The 20,065-nt window shown below is 41.5% G+C and overlaps 1 protein-coding gene across 1 annotated transcript; it reads right to left on the bottom strand.

Annotated features, from left to right (window-relative positions):
- Positions 1 to 5,224: 5,224 nt before the first annotated feature.
- On the bottom strand, positions 5,225 to 15,103 carry Atp5po (ATP synthase peripheral stalk subunit OSCP). Its single transcript, XM_027929182.2, has 7 exons — positions 14,998 to 15,103; positions 13,720 to 13,770; positions 11,924 to 12,034; positions 8,626 to 8,755; positions 7,867 to 7,979; positions 5,675 to 5,761; positions 5,225 to 5,407 (listed from the first exon to the last, which is right to left on the bottom strand). Exons 1-7 carry the CDS (start codon positions 15,031 to 15,033, stop codon positions 5,294 to 5,296), a joined length of 642 nt encoding a protein of 213 aa, XP_027784983.2. The 5' UTR covers positions 15,034 to 15,103; the 3' UTR covers positions 5,225 to 5,293.
- Positions 15,104 to 20,065: the final 4,962 nt, after the last annotated feature.

The following is a 20,065-nucleotide window of genomic DNA, read 5'->3' as shown; positions in this document are numbered from 1 at the left end:
CTTCCCACTTCTCTCTCTGGGTGGATTCAGACACCTCTTTAGTGTTTGCATTTTCCTTGAGATGTCCTGGTGCGGCCTCACCCTCTCTAGCCTGCCCCATGGGTGGGAGGTGAAGTTGAGGGCTCTGGGCTGAGCTGTTTGTGGACAGGCAGTGTCCTTGATGAGGCCTTGGGGGCAAGAGGCCTTCCTCTCCTTCCCTACACCTTTCCCAGAAAAGTACCAAGAATCCACGCTGCTTCTGGGGCACAGGTCTGTGCTTATTTACATGACCACCAGAAACGTCCCTGCGGGTGACACAGGCAGGGTTCGTCTAAACCTGAAGAGAAGCATGCAAAAGTGGCTTCACGAGGTGGTGGCCCCAGAAATGCTTCCTTGATGGGTTTTTGGTGACTGGGGCATTGAGTTGTCATCACTGTGTGTGGAAAGCTCGGGGCCCCTGGATTGAAAGGATAAAGGTATGGGCCTTAGGTTTTTAGCATTTCTTTCAATTAGGTGTGTGCCTCTTAATGTTGCTAAGCAACCATCAGAGTCTCCTGTTGGTGGCCTGACGTGGAACATGTGAGTCTAAGCGGACTTTAGGGTTGTGGAAACCTGGGATTTCGGAAACCTAACTGGAATCTGTTGAGGCATATGAATCACCTACGAATCCCCTTAAGAAACTGTCCATGTGACTGTACCGGCCTTTGATCCCAAAGGTGGAGCTGTTTAGCGATCTCTTTGTGAGTGCAGCCCAGGAAGGCCATGTCAGGCCAGCGAGCAAAAGAAGGCAAGGTCTGACCCCCTTGCCCAGAAACGGCCCTGGTGCTCCTCCCCCAGCACGATGCCCTCTTGGCTGGGGCACCAGTAGTGTGGGGAGAGTCAGCCAGTCAGCTGCTACCTGGACCTGGTTGATCTAAAAAAGAGTCTGCAGACCAGAAAAGCCAGAACGTGGGCCCTTCCCAGTGGGGCTGCAGGAGCCCTCAGTTAGCCTTTGCCTGTGCAGAAGAATGTAATCGAGCGTAACAGGAGTGCTGTGTCCCAGTGACTAGTGGCCACAGTGCCAGTGGCGTGTTGCTCCCCTCATGTCCTGCCCAGGAGTAGGGCTAGGCCACCCCCTTGGAGGATGTCCTGTTGATTGTAATATACTTCTGTTGCCAAATAATGGTACTATTTAATTTTCTGTAAAAGGGAGACTATATTGTCTGTTATGTAATGTTTGTGGAGTTCTAAAAACTACTAGACACTACTGTAAATTGTAGACTTACGTATTTGTCTAAGGTTTGATAAAGCAGGGCCAAAACATTAGGTTTCTCTTTTTGTTCATTTAAAAGAAATTGAGGTTGTTTTGCTGTTTGAGTGTTTCTTTGGCACCTTATTTTGTGTGAAATGTTAAATTTTACCAATTCAGATTATGGTAACTGAGGGGTTTTTTGTTATTGTTTTGTTTTTGTTTTTTCTTTAAACCAGTAACAACATCAATACAAATTACTATTCCCGTGCATCTTGAACCTAGAAAGAACAATCTCTTCAAAACAATTCTTTGGTCATTTTGACCCGTATGGTTTAAATTCACATAGTTCATGAATAAAATGAGAAAAGCAACCTTGCCACAGTGGATTATTTTGGGTCTTTTCTGCCCCTCCTCTTCTTCACTGAGCACAGAAGATGCTAATGGTCCTGCAGTGGTGGCTCTTCCTTTTCCCAGAGGTGAGACTGTAGTTAGATGTACGAGGAAGATTATGCAAGAATAAACCTAAAAAGCAAAACCAACCAACAACCCTTTCAACTCTCCTGTGCCTTCTTCAGATCAATGTTAGCACCAAGTGGAGATAGATTTCCTCGTGCCGAGGGTTTCTGGGAATCCGAGAGGTTCTGTATTGTGCAGCACAACGCCATGACTGGGATAGAGAGGCGGCCAAGGTAGTCTCTCACAGACATTCAGAAGGGTCACTCTTGATTTCTGTGAAGCTTCCAACACCATGAGATTCAGAACTTTGTCTTTTAATGCTGGGTGTCATTACAAACCCAATCTGAATTTCATTGTATTATTTATAGCATTTTCTTCTGTTCTGGTTTTAAGGCAGTTCTTCCCTATTTCCTCACTGGTTTAACTGACTGTAAATAAACCCTTTAAATTCTCTAGCTGGCTTAGACACTAGTCAAATTGTTATAGCACATGAAAAAAAAAAAAAAAAACTGACCCCAAAGCAGCCTTTTAAAAACTAGTACATGCCATTTTTTATTGGTTCTTTTTAGTTATACAGTAGAATCCATTTTGACATAATTATAAAAGCATGGACTGTATCTTGTTCTAATTCAGTCTCCACCACTTCCCTTCCCTCCCCCACCCGTTTCCTTCCCACTACTGATCTTTCTGCCATTTACCCATAGTTATTTTTTAAAATTAATTTTTATGGTATACGCGATGGTAAGAGTCACTGTGATATAGTCACAGTGACCTAGGAAAGTTATGTCAGATTCTTTCCACTCTTTCCTTTTCCCAGCCCCCTCCCTTCCCTTCGTTTCCCCCTCCCACCTCTTATGGTAGGTTAGCTTCCAAATTTGACCTTGGGTCTTTTGGGATTGGCTTATTTCATTTAGCATGATAGTCTCCAGATCCATCCATTTACCAGCAAATGTCAGTCATTCTTTTTTATAGCTGAGTTTTATATATATATCTATCTCACATTTTATTTATCCATTCATCTGTTGAAGGGCACCTAGGTTGTCTCCATAGCTTAGCTATTGTGAATTGTGCTGCTATAACCATTGATGTGGCTGTGTCACTGTAGTATGCTGATTTTATTTTTGATAAAAACATAAAAATCTTATGCCCTTTTCTTAGTTGTTTGAAGTTTCAAAAATAAATTAGGGCTGGGGTTATTGCTCAGTGGTAAAGTGCTTGCTTAGCATGCTCTAGGTCCTAGGCTTAGTCCCTAGCATGAGAAAACAAAAACAAAAACAAACAAAAAGTTGTCATAACAAAGTTAGTTTCTCAGACTACACCTAGTTCAAGTCTGAAGAGGTCCACTTGTAGAGCCTGGAGGATGGGAGAAATCAGGTTGAAAACATAGTATAAAATGTGTTGAACAGAAAGCTATGTAACCAAGCTTAGTAGTCAACATGATCACAGCAAATACTTCTTCTAATTGTAGATACTTGTTAATGCAGAAAACTCCGTGAGCTCAGAAAAATATAGAGGAAATATAATCACCTAATGGAGATCTTCATCTACACAAAAGTTGCGATGTCATTTCTGTATTTTCCTGTGTGTGTAAACCCAGGAATTTTAAATATTCTGTTATTTAATAGCTAAGGTGCTACTGAGCATGCCCCAGGGACAAGGAACTGTTTAATCACATAGTTTATGTAAATCCTCTCACAGTTTGTCATTTAAATCAGCTCTACCTATTTTTTCCACAACCTGACTTTAAGTTCTTGATAATGTCCAGTGGTCTGACTGTATACTAGTTTACCTTAACTTGTTTAAATAATCCTGAATGGCCACATGTTTGGATCGTTTTTAAGAATCTTCACCTTGAATTTTCACAAGGCTGTGAAGAACATCACTGTCGGCAGCTCTCTGGGGGTACCCTGATGACTTTGGGAGGCTGTTTGGAGTTTCAACAGTCCCCCTTTTTGTGTGTATGTGTCATCAACAGGAAGGAGGTTGAGTTGATTCTGAAGGCTTTGGGGACCAGCAAGAGGGTTCCCTGAAAGATGCACCAGCTGTCAAGTTTCTGCAGTTCCTTGAAGGTTTAATGTGTGATGTGGGTGAAAGCAGGTGGGCCTTTCTGCAGTCAGGAGGCAAGTGAGGACAGTGATGACCCCTGGCAAAGCAGGAGTGCAGGGAGGGGAGGTGACACACATGGCTGTGGAGAAGCCCACTGAAGCAGGATGCAGCTTGGGTGACAGGTTCTGTCTCCTCGTGTTGGAGGTCTAGCGGGTCCGTGATCAGGCCTGGCCGGCTGGCTTTGTCTTTAGCATCACTTGGCTTTTGTTTCCTAGTGTGGCTGTTCCGCTTTTGCCGTCTGCGTCCAGCGTGCCCAGCATGTCCAGTACGAGGAAGAGGGCTGATTAGGATTGCACACCTGTTGCTGGCGAGGAAATTCAGGCAGGGTCTGCATCATTTCCTCTCTTCTTCCTGGGACACTGTGCTGGGACACAGTCCTGTGGTCAGGAACTGCAAGGAGTCTGGTGGTTCATGCCCAGTGAAAAGTTGGGGAATGGCCAACCAGCAGTCTCAGCACTCCTGGCTCCTGGGAAAGTACTGAGAACCTCAAGTTCCCTGTGGGTTCCCTTTGGCTGGTTGGCCAGGAGGAAACCTAGCTTGAGCGCCAGGCAGAGGACACATTGTCCCTGCACTAGCACACAGGGAGTAGCCCTGGTCATGCCACTGTCAAGACTTCCCAGCTGCAGTTCTCTTGCCTCTGTTTAAGCAGAAGCAACTCTGGGAAAGAAACCAGTCTGTTGGCCAAACACTTTTGTAGAGCAACCAAGGAATGGGTACTGGGACTGCTGTCCAGCAAATGCTCTTCTTGGTTGCCGAGAGGTAAAATATATGGCAAGAGCTGACCTGGAAGCTAGCATGGCTAGTGGGTGAACTGAGAGGATCTTAGGGACAAAGTGGGAAGGAATATGGGGACTTGCATCAGCTCAGCCTGCTGGTTCTAGAAGTGTGCCAGGGTGTGGTGTTAGGATATGGTGGCAAGCCTAAGACAGGAAGTTGGGAGACCTGGGTCCTGGGTTTGGCCCACCTGCTGTCCAGGTATGTCATCCTGAGACAATCTCCAAAGCCCCCTTATCTTTCCTCATTCATAAAGTGGGTTAATGTTGGTCCCACCTGTATCATGAGATTCTAATGAAGCTTAAGTGAGATATACACAAGATACAGCCTTGAAAGCTACAGTTTCCCACAATAAGCGTTATTCCAGGATAAATGTACTTCAGTAGGGAGAGGCCTCCCTGGAGAACTTCCCTGGAGTCATCCAGTGATCCACTGGGGAAGAGGAGTTTTCAACACCCCTTAAGAGCCCTGAGCTGGCCGGCAGCACCAGACAGACTTTGTTGAGTGACTGTGTGTAAGTGCTGTGTTGATTAATCCATTCCTAAGAGTAGTCTATGCAAACCAAATTCTTCGTGTTTTTTTTTTTTTTTTTGTAACTATGAGACAAGGGGGGACAATGGAAGAAAAATATGAAGAAAGAATCCTTGCACATCACTTTAAAAGACAGTAAATATAATATAGTCTCCTCAGGAAGCATTTATTGTTGCTCCATGTTTAAGAATTTTCACTGACAGAAAGCCAACACTTTTAGATACTCTCCCGCATAGCCCGGGTCAGCTTCTGAATCTTGGTTTTTGCAGACATATCAACATATTTCTCTCCAATACGGACAATCATTCCACCCATGATTGCTGGGTCAGTCTAGGAAAGAAAACAAACCAGACACATGAAAACATAAGGACATTATTTCACTAATCAATTGGAGAAATGAAAAGTGCTCTGAAATGACTTAATGTGCTATACAGATATTACATCTAGAAAAATGTGGATGTAAAATTATGCATGGAATCAGATAATCATTTATATTTAAAATACACTTACAGAGATAACTTTTCATAAATACTCTCTGCTGCCATTTTAAGATTTGAATAACCTGAGGAAACATACCATATATAATTAAAAACCTACCTTAACCTCCAATTTCAAAACTTGGCCTTGACTTAGGAAGCTCTTCAGGACTGTCTTTAACTCAGAGAGAACAGCTTCAGGTAAAGGCTGAAAAGGAACAAATCATCCATTAAATGTGGACAAAGCATTACAGAATCCTCCATAATTAAAAGGAAAAAAAAAATCGTGAGCACAACTGCCAAGACCTGCCTTAAATACTAGGAACTCTGTTGGGGACACACACTCCTGTCAGTCTGCTGGCACAGGCACGTGGGCCCTGCCACACAAGAACCCTGGCAAAGCTCATGTTCAGCACTTCAATTACTGTCCATAAACACTGTTCCCTTCCTGTCCCACCCACGAAGGACAAGTCAAGTCCAGCAAAGCAGAAAATGCGGGTCTCTCCTCTGGCAGCCCTGTGGTCAGGGTGTGCACCTATCACTTCCTGACAGGAATAGCTGCGGGTGAGGCTGGCTCTGTGGGCTTTCAACTTCCCAGCTCTATCACTGTCTCCGCAGGTCCATGGCTACCAGCAGCTCTGGCAGACCACTCCACTCCTCAACCTCACAGAGAACCAGGAATACCTGGCTTGTCCCTGAGGTCAGCATAACTCTGCAATCTGCATGTATAGAGCAGGTACCCCGAATGTCCAGGCTGCACTCCCTATTCTCAGCCTCAACTCTACTCCCAGTTAATGAGGTGAGAATGAGAGAGGCTGCTGCAGGAAGGGCCTCTGTTATCACAAACCTACCTCCCCAGCCAAGAGCTGGCAGAAACTCCTTCCATCTTCGTAAAGACCTAATAGTATCTTTGGGTGATGGTGGTGAAGTATGTCAGTGTCTCATCAAAACACTCTTTGCTGATTTTGAGATTGGAGACCTCTGAAACCCATCCACACCTTCCACTGAGATGTGTACTGAGTGGCCGGGCACTTTACACCCACCACCTCTCGTAATCTGGACAAGGCAGTGAGGCCTGTGGTTATTAGTCTAACTTTAGCCGTGAGAGAACTGAGGGTCAGAGTGGTTAAGACATTTGCCTAAAAGCCAAGTGAAGATTAACACCACTATTTGCAACCAGTCTACGTGTTCCTAAAGCCTGTGCACTTGTTAATAAAAACACAACTTTTCTCAAACAGCAGAAACTTATTTACCCAGGTCTACAAACATCAAGAACCTTAGTGACAGCTGGTCCAAGATACTTTTGCAAACTAAGCATCCTTTACAAAACCATACCCTTGTCTGCACTTAAGAACGGTCTGCAGCAGTGCATGGCTATGGGGACAAGTGACTGCCTCAACTGTGTGGCTCCCTGTGAACATCCCAGCTGGGACTGCTTTGAGCCAGGTACATGTTTTGGGGGCACCAATTATGTACTGAACTACAAATACGCACCAAAATGCCTCTCTTTGAAACTCTGCTTTTTTGGAGAGTTGGAGCATTCTTTTAAACACTAGAAATATTGATCTAGATGAGGTCAAGTGCTGTTCACTGCAAGTAAATCTACCATATTCTTCTGATGTTTAAGCCCCCTAGACTGTATGAACCAAACTAAGTTAGGAAGGAAATACATATTTAAGACAATAACAAAATTACTTCTGGGGAGGTAACACAGTGTAGCTTAAGGAACTGGGATTCTGAAAGAGGCTTGCATTTAAATTCAGGTCACACTTTGTGTGACTTTGGGCAAAGTAGTTAATCACCCTGGGCTTCAGTTTTCCCTCTGTAAAATAACACAATTATACTTCTACTTCATATGGATCTTCTGATATTGAATCAAGTAATGAAGTACAAAGTACATGGCATATGCTAGGGTTCAGTAAAGGTGGCTGGGGATTAAAAAGTCCAAGGGCCCATCCACCCTACCCCTTCCCATTCATTGCCACATCAGTTGAAAGATTAGAAACTCTAGTTTAAGTAAACTACTTAACAGCATACTTAATGGCACTTAATAGCATAATTCAAACTTATAATGGAACTTAAACCACAATTTTCTAACATATTTCAACGTTCTTTACGTTAAACCGGTCTATAGTCTTTATGAGTAATCACTGGTATAGAAACACTAGTGAAATCAACATTGGCCCTTCCAAAGCAGAGGTTCACAGATGCTCATAACAAGGATACAATAAACCTCCAAGTGACAGCACCTTCCCCAATTTCTTGATTTCCCATTTGTTAAGGCAAATGCAGCAGCAGTAACCCACTACTTACAGATGCAGTGGTCACTGTGCAAGGTACTTCTCCTCGGTATACACTCATAATGGTAGAAAAAGCAGAAATGATGCCACGGGCATTGTCTAGGCGGCCGTTTTCAGCAAGCAAGTCTGGGAAAGTGAAAGAGTCTCAGTGACATGACACTCACTTAACAGCTTTCTCAGTAACTTATATTCACCCAAAAGGCAAACTTTGATTTGTGGCCTTAAAACATATTCCATGTCCTTTAAGAACATGAATGAAGGCAACTTGTTATTTAAAAGTATATTCAAATATACTTTATTTCAGTACATAGTCTTAAAAAAAAAAAAAGACTGCCTTGACAAGCATTAAATTAGTGCTATGTGTTTGTGGTCTCCCCCACTTGGATCTGCAGCAGCCCTCTTGCAACCAGGCTGCAATCTGAAGTTCATGCTTATGTTACAGATTCTAACTCCCAAGCGAACATACTGTCTACACTCAACAGATAACACTTTTTATTTTGATATGGCCATAAACCACAGGTATCCTCCGTGGGTTGAAACTACTCCCTGTCAGCACATCTCAGTATCCTTTAGACTGTGCTCTTCAAACTTAATGCACAATTTGCTTGGGAAGCTGGTTAAGATGCAGATTTGGACTTGGCAGGTTGGGATGGGTCCAGAGACTCTTTACTGCCAATAGGCTTCCAGGTGATGGTGATGCTCTGGGTCCAGAGAGCACACTTCCAGTAGCAACGTTTTAAGAGAATATAGGGGAAGAAGTCCCAATACTTACTGATCAGATTAGACGTGATGGGGGAAAACCTCTCTTTTGCTGTCATGTCATTTAGGCTTTTCATTTTGATGGAACGCTTAATATACGGATTCAGAATATAAGCCGCTACTTTGGGTTCCTTCAGGAGTTGCTGAAAGTACCAAAAGATAACTTAATTCTTTACAGCACAAATGATCTCAGCTGCCAGTTTCTTTTTTCTTTCCCTCCTGCTGTGTTCCTTTCTTTCTTTTTTCGTGGTATTTTTTGTGATTGAACCCAGGGATTCTCTACTATTGGGCTACATCCCAACCCTTTTCATTTTTTGAGACAGGGTCTTGTTAAGTTGCCCAGGCTGGCCTTGAACTTTTGATTCTCCTGTCTAGTCACCTAAGGAGCAGGATTACAAGCGTGTACTACCACACCCAGCCACATACTCACTTTCTTACGACTTACAAAAACCAGCACTTACAAGCACGTATAAAGACAAATTTATCATATAATATGTTTCTCCAAATGACTTCAGGAATATGCTGTATGACGGTTTTATATAAGATAAAATGCTGTTCCTTGGAAAGTATTTAAAAATACCTTATGATGTTTCTGAAATATATGTTTTCTAAGAAAGATTATAAAAAATTAAGCAGCCAAAGGCTCACTTTACTTCCTATCTTAATGTATTTAATACAGGTGAGACTCTGGCTCTAGTTTTTCCTCCAAGGCAGACCTAAATCAGGTGCTCCGACAGCAGGGCAGGCCTCTCTCCCATTCCCTGAGAGGGGCTGCATCCTGGCAGGTCCTGATTCTTCTGCTCTGCTTTAACAGAGCTCACAGGACCAACCCAACTTGTGAGAAGTCTCTAGTGTTTCCACGGCAGCCTCAGTGGTCTGGAAGGGAGAATGGACCAAACATGGAAGTGCAATGACCATGGGAGACCACTATGGCCCCATTTTGTTCAATGACAAATGTCTTTCGTTAGTGAACAGATGCAGCTTCTAGCACCTTGCTGCTCTGGTTACAGACTAAAGTTCCAATGAACCAACAACCACTCTTTCCAGGCAGGCATCTTTGAGTTACACATCTCTATGTGATTTCCAATTACTCTGCCAATACTTCTGCCCAGGATTTGGGCCAGAATCCTGTCTCTGAGCCATATTGCTTGTCACATACTGCCATCCAGTATACAGATTTCCACTGGAATGGCCCACAGAAAGGACACCCCTGTCAACAAAAACTGAACATGTATTCCAATAAAAAGCATCTTAGAATCCGTGGTATCTATTTTTGAAACTGTTTCTGGTGGATCTTCCAGGGCTGGACAGTTAAGAATGACACTGGATAGTCCTATACTTCTTCCCTCAGTGTCCCCCCAAATGCTAATTTTCATTTATAAAGGGTCTTATGGTAACTACCTCCCTCCTTTTCCTCCATGTCACGACTGATTTTCAGGTTTGGGTCAGAATCATTCTAATGCCCATGACCCAGGTCATTCCTTTTGTTGTAAATATGAACTTAATAAGGGCATAACTGATAAGCAGATGTAACTGTCACCTCCAAAAAGGCCTCTGTAGATCCTGTGTGTTTCTGACACCCTCCCCTGATGTGGCTCTTGCAAGGAGGTTCAGCCTGCTGGCTCTGTGAAATCTAAGAGGACCAGCTAAGACCTTAAGCATATTTGCAACAATTGGATCAAGGAAGGAATACAGAGCTAAACTTATTCTGTCTGTTAGGACAAAAGTTACAATAAAAGTTCAAAACAAAAAGTGAACAAAATAAGTGGCACAGAACAATACTTGTAAAGTGGGGCTGGGGCTGTCGTTCAGTGGTAGAGTGCTCGCCTAACATGCACGAGGCACTGGGTTTGATCCTCAGCACCACATAAATATAAAATAGTGTGCTCATCTAAAACTAAAAAATAAATATTAAAAATAATACTTGTAAGGTATTATGATTAATGTAGAATATAGGTATTATTCTATACAAGTAGCCTATGAGGTTTTTTCCCTAAACAAAATAAAAATCTTTAGAAATACATGGATTAGAAGATAGAAAATTTCTTTTAAGCATACAATTAAAAAAAATTCTCTGGGGAGACTACATACTAGACTGTCTATTTTCTCTTCTTTCTTTTTTTTTGGTACCTGGGATTGCACTCAGGGGCACTTAACCACTGAGCCACATTCCCAGCCCTTTTTGTATTTTATTTAGAGACAGGGCCTCATGGAGTTGATTAGCACCTTGCTTTTGCTGAGGCTAGCTTTGAACTTATGGACCTCTAGTCTCAGTCTCCTGAGCAACTGGGGTTACAGACATGTGCCATTGTGCCCGGCTCTCCTTCCCTCTCTTAATGTGGACCTGACTGCTAGAGGTGGCAGCTAGAAAATCTAAGGAGAGGAAAAGTAACAAAATGTTTAGAAACTTCTAGACTTGAAACTTAAAGCACAGATTCTCTGGCTTAAATCACTAGGTTTGAAATTCAGTTTATTCTTTTCTTTTATGTAAATAAAAGTGAAGATAAGCTTCCAAGGTGGCCTCCTTCCTCTGCAGCCAGCTCTCCACCTCACTGGGATGCTCTTGCTCCCCTCCTAACTCTGCTGCCCCAAGGCTCTGCTCAGCTCTCTTCTCATGTCTTGGGAACAAAATAATTAAAATCCAAGAAAAAGGGCTGGGGTTGTGGCTCAGTGGGTAGAGTGCTTGCCTAGCATGTGTGAGGTACTGGGTTTGATTCTCAGCACCACATATAAATAAATGAATAAAATAAAGGTCCATCAATAACTAAAAAAATAAAAACAAAAAATCCATGAAAAGACTTCATCTGAAAAATAAATTATAGTAAAACAAAGTTGTAACATATTATAAGACTATTTTGAAAACACCTGTATTATGAGCACATTTTTTTCAAAAGGCGACCTTTTAATTCTCTTCTGAAATGATGGTTTTTCTTAAGTTACTAACTTACATTTTGACTTTATACTTCTACCTTTTCTTTTTTAAAATATTTTATTTTTTGCAGTTGCAGTTGGACACAATAACTTTATTTTATTTATTTACATGTGGTGCTGAGGATCGAACCCAGGGCCTTGTACGTGCAAGGTGAGCACTCTACCACTGAGCCATAACCCCAGCTCCACTTTTACCTTTTCTCATCTGGAAATCTTGGTACCTAATGTGAATATTCTTATATGTGTCTGCCTGCCTCCACAAAAATAGTTTTAGGAAACAAAACCCAATATTATTACCAACAATATGTTTCTGAAGAACAATGTTTTTGTTTGAATAATTAAAGGAACTTAAAAATGCAATAAACAAGAAAACCACTTACCGCTACCCTCAACAACTCCTTTTCTACTTGTTCCAGTTTATTCTGTTTAGAAGCAGCAGAATAAAGAGCAGTGGCATAGCGACCTTCAATGCCGTATACCTGAACAGGTGGCTTCAGACAAAAGGGTAGACATAAGAAAGAAGGAAAATCAATTAAGATATTATACTATAAAGCAGAATTAAACATTTGTAATTTAAAAAATTCATCTCATAATACAAAACAATTTAAATATGTCACCAAAGAGCTGTTCTAAATGGCAATTCTCAAATTAGGAATATTTTCTTAGTCACGTTCCTCTATCTTTGAGTGTTTAATTCTTCACTCGTGAAATGAGGGGTTGGGAAGACATAGTGTCTAAAGACCCTTTGAGCTCTACCTCATATAATTTAGTTATTTTAACTACTTTAAACTTTCTTTTAAACCAATTAATTTAAAAATGTACTTATGATTCCCTTGAACTCAGTAGCTGTTCAGTTCCAAACATGGGAGATTTCTAACTCTGATGGAAGGCGGTTTGAATATACTGGAGCTAGGGGAAAAAAAGCACTTAGACATATTATAAATTTCTGCTTACAGAGCCTCACCATCAATGTTCAATTTAATAGAGCCCTTTGCTAATTCACAAATCACCTGAGGTTTGACATTTCTACATAGGACCGCATGTGCTTAGTGGTGCTATGAATGTAGCAGGAAAGCCAGGCTCTGAATAAGAATGATTTAGTTTTCAGACCAGTTCTAAAACCATGCTGACCAGTTCTAAAACTTTAGGCAAACTTCCCCTAAACCTCAATTTCCCCCTTTGTAAAATGGGAAAACCAACTACTCCTTAGCACTGTTACAGAAGTTTTAGGAAGTTCTTGCATGAAGAGTAAATAAGATTCTTCCTAATAGTTTTGAGAGATTTAGGCTGGTGGGGGTGTAATAGTCACTTTTCAAAAACAGTGGTTCACTAAAGACACTGGTATTTTGATCTTTGATGCTATTTTTCCAAGGAGGGGATTGGCTCACTGCTGAGTGGAGTGAGCAGGTTAGATAGCCCAGTTCTTTTGTAAGGTGAGATCTGTTCCTGCTCCCTGTTAGTGAATCTATCTTCTGTCACATAAGAACTAATAATTAAAGAAAGAATTAAAGTAACGCATGAAAATGCAGTCAGGTTGTCACCAGCTGGTAACAGGGTTACTATGAGCTGTTGGCATTACTTTTCTGTCACTCACAGGTCTCTCTCTTCATCAGAGGTCAATTAGGCTACTTCTGCATTGAAAGCAAGGGGCTGGCAGATCTTTGAAATGGTTAGATGTTTTGATGCCAAGTGGAGTAGTCCCTTTGTGCTGATTTAGTGCAGAGCAAGGGTATAAGTAGTGACCATCCCTTACTAGCCAAGGTGAAGGGAAGCACATGGAGCTGCAACAGAAATTGAGATACCTCCATTTAATGTCAACTCCTATAGTAACTTACTGTGAGAATATGGTGTGTCATTTTATTTCGTTGGATCTGTTTCGTGCATTACAAAAAAGCAAATAAAAGCTGGCATACCTATTTTGGAGGGTTAACTGGAAAAACATGAATTTTTTTAAAAAGTTACTATATTTAAAGGTTATGTGTAAGCTCATCACATAGCAAGCACTCAACATCAATCCTTTGCCCACATCAAACACATATCACATTTTGGGAACCACAAACTATGCACAGAAAGGTTTGGGCAGTGAATACACAGAAATCCATACCCTAACTGTATTGCTATTTGACTCACATACTTTCATCTGATTTACATTACAAAAGAATATAAATTAACATACCCTCACAAGCTTGGTAAATGGTCTGACCATAGATGTACTGAAGCATCGCACCTTTAAAATAATCAAGGAAAATGGGTCAAACAAGGTTACTTGAAAATTTCTGTATTTAACTCAATAATAAAAATATTTTTAATGACTTCTAAACAATTAGTTTCATATGCTTCTCTGTATTATCACAAAAATTACACAGGGTGAACCGCTCTTTATTACCTGGGAGTAAATTCCACCAATGAGAATCATTTCAAATAGCTTGGGAAATTGCCTTCACACTAACATCCCAGTTTGTTGGAATGGGCTAAGGCTTACACACACTAATGAGGATGCAAGGGAAGGACGGGGGAGATACAAAAATAACGTTCAGTGAGGGCTATTGTTTCAAAAAACATTTTTGGCACTGGTATTACCACACCCTTGGGAAGAACTATCATAAAGTGGGAGGACTTTGGTCATCACGAATATACTTTCTCGGAAATCCAAACGCTATCTAAAAGTATTCATTATTTGAGTATTGTAGTATAAATAATAAATATTCATTATTTGAGTATTGTACCGGTTTGATATGACAACAGGCCCTAGTTCTCAGTTGGCATCTTGGCCATCAAAGGCCAGAGCTGGAATCCGAGAGATTTAAAAAAAAATCACCTGCAAGGGCACAGGTCACCTTCATATTCTTCAGCACAGGAATGCACTATGTCAGAATTCTCTCTGAGGATTAAAAGACTTTTAGCGCTCATGGAAAAATTACCTAAGCTGCAAAGGGTGCTCGTATGTAAAGCACCAGGATGGACACAGCACAAGAGGCACACATTTTCCCCAACTCCGTCCTGTTTGACTCTGTCGGTTCCGAGCTCAACACTTACTGTTGAGCAGCCAAGGACGGGTCATTTAGGCGTTTCTGTCATTTTTCTTTATGAAAATGAAATGTACTTTGCGAATATTCCGGAGCATTACCAGTGACCCCCGACAGGTTTCGCCACCGCCGCCGCCAAGCAGCCCTCGGAGCCCGGGAAGCCCGGTCTCGGTCTCCGGTCCCCTCCAGCCAGGGGCCTCCCGGGGCAGTGTTCGGCGGACTCCAAGGTCACAGCTCGCGCAGCCCCGCGCCCACTAACCCGCTGGTGTCCACGGGGTCGAAATGAGGGCCTGCCTGCATCGCCCGCGCTCGTCAGGCCCCACGACCTTGAGCGGCGGCCAAACTACCCCAGCAGTGGCCCCGCACCCTAGCGCTCAGCAGCCGGTACCGGTCACCCCAAGGGGCAACCTCCTGTTGGCTTCTCTCACCTGCTGTGAGAGCCTGGAGGCTGCTGGGGCGGCCATCTTCTCCCCGGTGGCTGTAGGTCAAACCCGGGTAGGAAGCGAGAGGGGAGTGAGGGCGCAGGCGCGCGCCAGCGTAGCCGCTAGGCTCTCTGGGAAATGTAGGCGCAGGTCGCCAGGACGCGTGCGCGATGACGTCTGAGGACCGGGAATTGTAGTCCTTAGAAATGAGGGAAAAGGGAGCCAACCAGAGGTCTGAGGTGGACTGATGGGCTCAATGCGTCTGAAAATGAAATCCTGGAGTCACTAAGCGGCCCTCAGTATGGGTTTGTTGTCTCTAGTTTTAAAATTTATATTTAGATAAAACACAGTGCCATTTGTTCCATTCACAATCATCATAGCATCTACCATTTCTCCCTAGCATACCAAGCATGCATCAGCTGTATAACCAAAGCAAAACAAACCAAACAAGAACAAGAACAAAGAAAAACAAACAAAAGAAAAAAGCAACACCAAAGGAGCCCTGTAGTTCCAAGAGCAAACATCACATCCTGCTTACCCGAGGCGTGACTCGCCTTTCAGTCCCCTGCCCTCTTCCTCCACCTGACCTGACCGCTACTCTGTTAGTTTGTGAAGGTGTGTGAGATTCTGGTGCTTAAATGTCTCTTCTGTGTAGAGAAGAGTCTGATATGAAACAGAAGAACCTGGATTTTAGCAAATGCGACGCGGAAACTTAGCACCTCATGAAAAAAAAAAAACCTGTCTTCAATCCATTCCCCTTAAGCAGAGAGGCTCTAATTTTCTCTTTTGTAGAGAAAGAGAATTGACAGGCAGAGCGAAGGTCAGGGTTCATGGTGGTAAAACAATGGGATTCTGTGATCAGTTTAAGAGAAAAAAAATAATATTTCTGCTTAAATCTAATATAGGAATTCAGATTAATTTTATCCTTTCAAAGTGCAATTTTTCATCATTACATTTTTTTAAGTGGGAAAAAAGTAGAAGAAATGTAATTGCTCCTTTTCCCCAACCACCCAGAGGCAGCTGTTGTCAACATTTTGGGGAACTGTTTCCTAGTACATTTTTAGACTGTGGACTGCCCATACTTTAATCTCAGGAGGTTATGTGATGTTGGACTCATTATACAAGCTTTCTGGGTTTCTGTTTCCTAATCTATAAAAATGGATATTTTAATAGTATTTGCTTTATAAATTGTTATAAAAAAGTAAAGAATTTAATATGTATGTAAAGTACTTAGAACAATTGCCTGATAGAACCTCACTCAATAATATTAGTTCTTTATTTTGTGCTTATTTTTATTACACATACAGATTCACAATCTGTATATAATTTAGTATCTTGACTTTTTTCTTAGTATAAGAGAAAAAGGATACAAAATTATATATGGATTGTCAATATATTCTTATAATGTAAGCATGTTTCCAAGTTATAAAATTTTCATAAGCATAATTTCATTGGCTGCAGAATAATCTTTCAAATGGTTATTCTATAATTTGATCATTCTCGGATTTTTAAACACAATTCAGATGGTTTCCAGTTTTGTTTTTGGACATTTTAAACTCCTGAGCATCTTTAGACACTTTTTTTTTCATCTTTCGAATAATTTCCAAATAATTTTGATGCATGAGTTTGAGCTGCTTTTCAAAAATTTTAACCAATTTATACTTTCACTAGCAGTATATGGAAACCCTTGTTTCGATCCATTGCTACAAATTATTTTTTTGGGGGGGCAGGGGGTACTTAGGCACTCGACCACTGAGCCACATTCCCAGTCCTATTTTGTATTTTATTTAGAGTCAGGGTCTTACTGAGTTGCTTTGCAACTCACCGTTGCTGAGGCTGGCTTTGAACTCGTGATCCACATGTCTCAGCGCCCCCCACCCCACCCCCGCCCGCAGCCACTGGGATTACAGGCATGCAAATTATTTATTATTGAGTTTTATCTTAACTTTTTTGTTTTATGCTGACACTCAATTCAAAACAAATATGGCTCACCATTTTATTTTCTATACAGAGGCATCATATGCAGTCCTAGAAAGCAGCAGCACACTATCATAAGCACCTTAACAACATGAATTTTAAAAATGAATTGACTTTCCTTTTAATCCAGGAAAACACGTCCCAATGATACTAGTCAGAAAGGTGGACAAAGGTTAATGTGCAACATGTTCATTGCACTGACTTTAAAATAGAAAATAAAAAAAGAAACACATGTCTAAACATAAAGGAATGACTTTTAAAATGACATGTTATGCAGCCATTAAAATGAGATTTTCAGAAAGTATTTCATGACATGAAAAATATTTAATACAAGGAAAAAATAAAAACCACATTCTGTATTTCTCAACAATGAGCATATGCCACACTATGATCAGGAAAAAAGAAGAAGAAAGGAAGGAAGGAAGGAAGAAAAGAGCTATGATCCTGTCCCTTCACTACTGTGTCCTTAAAAAGTGGGATGCATCTGCTCTAGTTTCTGATGAAGCTCCACTTCTGACATGAAAGGCAATTGCTTCGGTAGTGACATAAAAACAGACACATAGATCAATGGTACAGAATAGAAGACACAGACCAACCTACATATCTAAAGTCGTCTGATCCTTCACAAAGGTGCCAAAACCATACACTAGAGAAAACACAGCCTTTTAAACAAAGGGTGCTGGCAAAACTGATTATCCATATGTAGAAGAATAAAACTAGACCCTTATCTGTCACCTGCACAAAAATCAACTAAAAATGGATCAAAGACCTCGGAACTAGACCAGAAATGATGCAATTCCTAGAAGAAAACACAGGTCCAGCACTCCAGTGTTTAGGCACAGGCAATGACTTTCTTAATAGGAGCCCTAAAATTCATGAAACAATGCCAAGATTTAATAAATGGGAGCTTCTGCACAGCAAAGGAAACAATTAGGAATCTGAAGAGAGAACCCACAGAATGGGGAAAACAAATCTTTGCTAGCTACTCTTCTGACAGAGGACTAATATCTAGAATATATAAAGAGCTCAATAAATTTAACACCAAAAAAAAAAATCAAGTAACCCAATTAGTGAATGGGCAAATGAATTAAACTGACAAAGTGGAAGAAATGTTTAATGTCATTAGCAATTAGGGAAATGCAAATCACAACTACACTGAGATTTCATCTCATATCAGTCACAATGGCATTCATCAGGAATACAAATAAATGCTGGAGAGGATGTGGAGAAAAAGGAACACTTTTACACTGTTGGTGGGACTGTAAATTAGTACAACCACTATGGAAATCAGTATGGAGGCCCTCAAAAGACTAGGCTACACCACTTCTCAGTGTTTACCCTGAAGTGTTAAAGTCATCTTACTACCATGATAGTGTGCATATGCATGTTTAATAGCAGCACAACTCACAATAGTCAAGCCATGGAACCAGTATAGGCGTCCATCAATGGATGGGTGGATAAAGAAGATGTGGTATATATACACAATGAAGTTTTTTTCAGCCATAAAGAAAAACGAAATTATGGAATTTGCAGAAAATTGGATGAAACTAGATCCCATCATGTTAAGTGAAATAAGTCAAACTCAGAAGGTTAAGGGTCACATGTTTTCTCTCATATGCAGAAGCTAGAGAGGAAAAAGGAAAACAAAAGGTGGGGAGAGTTCTAAAAAGCAAAGGGAGATCAATAGAGGAAAGGGACTAAGAGGTGGGAGGCGGAGGGAGGGGAGAAGTGCTGGGGAGAGATATTGGCCAAATTATATTGTTATATTGTGTGCATGTATGAATAGGTAACAACAGATCCCATGAACTGTACAACTATAATGCACCAATAAAAAATATGGTAGAAAAAAAAAGAAAGGCAATTATTTCAAGTTGCTGAGCACCATGATGGATTAAAGAGTTGGATCAGAGGATGAACAAGTTTTCTCCCAAAGATTGAGACTCCGCCAACTGGGGGAATTTTCTTTAGCTCTGTAGAATCCACAGTAAGAATTCGGTCAGTTCAGGGCAAAGGGCGGTAATAAGGTTTTCTCTACACATTCTCTTACACTGGAAGAACCTGGGAAATGCTTGCATTTTTCGTGTGTTTATTTATCATGGAGTGAATTCTGTTCTTTCTTTTGTCCCTTTCTCTTTTAAGAGCTATATATGGGGCTGGGGATGTGGGTCAAGTGGTAACGCGCTTGCCTGGCATGTACGGGGTGCTGGGTTCAATCCTCAGCACCACATAAAAATAAAATAAAGATGTTGTGTCCACCGAAAACTGAAAAATAAATATTAAAAAATTCTCTCTCTCTCTTTAAAAAGACAAAAAAGAGCTGTATATGATAACTTGACAGCAGACCAGAGCTACTCAGCTACTCACTGTCTCGGAGCCACAAGCTAGTAGCCTGATTTAGGGCAGTTCTTTGATATGTAACTTGTCTTTCTGTTTAAATTTCAAGAATGTGAAAATGACCTTGGTTGACTTTTAGCTAGGTCTGTGGTATTTCCCTGTTAACGGTTTTTCATGGCGGTCTTGCCAGTCACAGAGGTCATTGGTTTGGAATTGACCAGGCTTTGAACAAGAAGCACTTGTGATGAAAACAGGCAATAGGATCCCAGACACTATGACCATATTAAGTTAAAACGTTTATTCTTAAGGTATCATGCATCTTCTAAGAGAAAAAGAGAAAATAAAACACGTAAAAAAGGGCTCAATGGTTTTTGTTGTTGTCTTTGGAGAAAGCTGCGTTAGAAGGTTCTGCAGTACAGATTTCTGGGGTCTGGAAGTCAACAGAGGGAGGATCCTGAGCTGCAGAAACTGGTCACCCACTCCCAATACAGATTTCTTCCCTCCCTCCCCTTCTCCAGGCCTGTGGGTGGCGGCCACCTTGAAGCTGCCACCTGCTCAGCGTTCAAGGTCACAGCTCTCAGGCTGGTGTGGACTGCAGGATCATTCTGACACTAGAGGGCGCCATCTTCTCACGTTGTAAACAGCCTCTGGTGTCGGACAATTTCTTTCTCGAGCTTTCTGTGTCCAACTGTGGTGTCGGGCTCACATTTGTAAGTAAGCATCAGCATTGTGAGATCCACAAACAAAAGGGGTCCCTGAGAAT

This window comes from Marmota flaviventris, chromosome 8 (assembly GCF_047511675.1).
Source record: "Marmota flaviventris isolate mMarFla1 chromosome 8, mMarFla1.hap1, whole genome shotgun sequence".
NCBI classification, from domain to species: Eukaryota; Metazoa; Chordata; class Mammalia; order Rodentia; family Sciuridae; genus Marmota; species Marmota flaviventris.
This window is presented reverse-complemented; position numbering and strand designations above follow the sequence as displayed.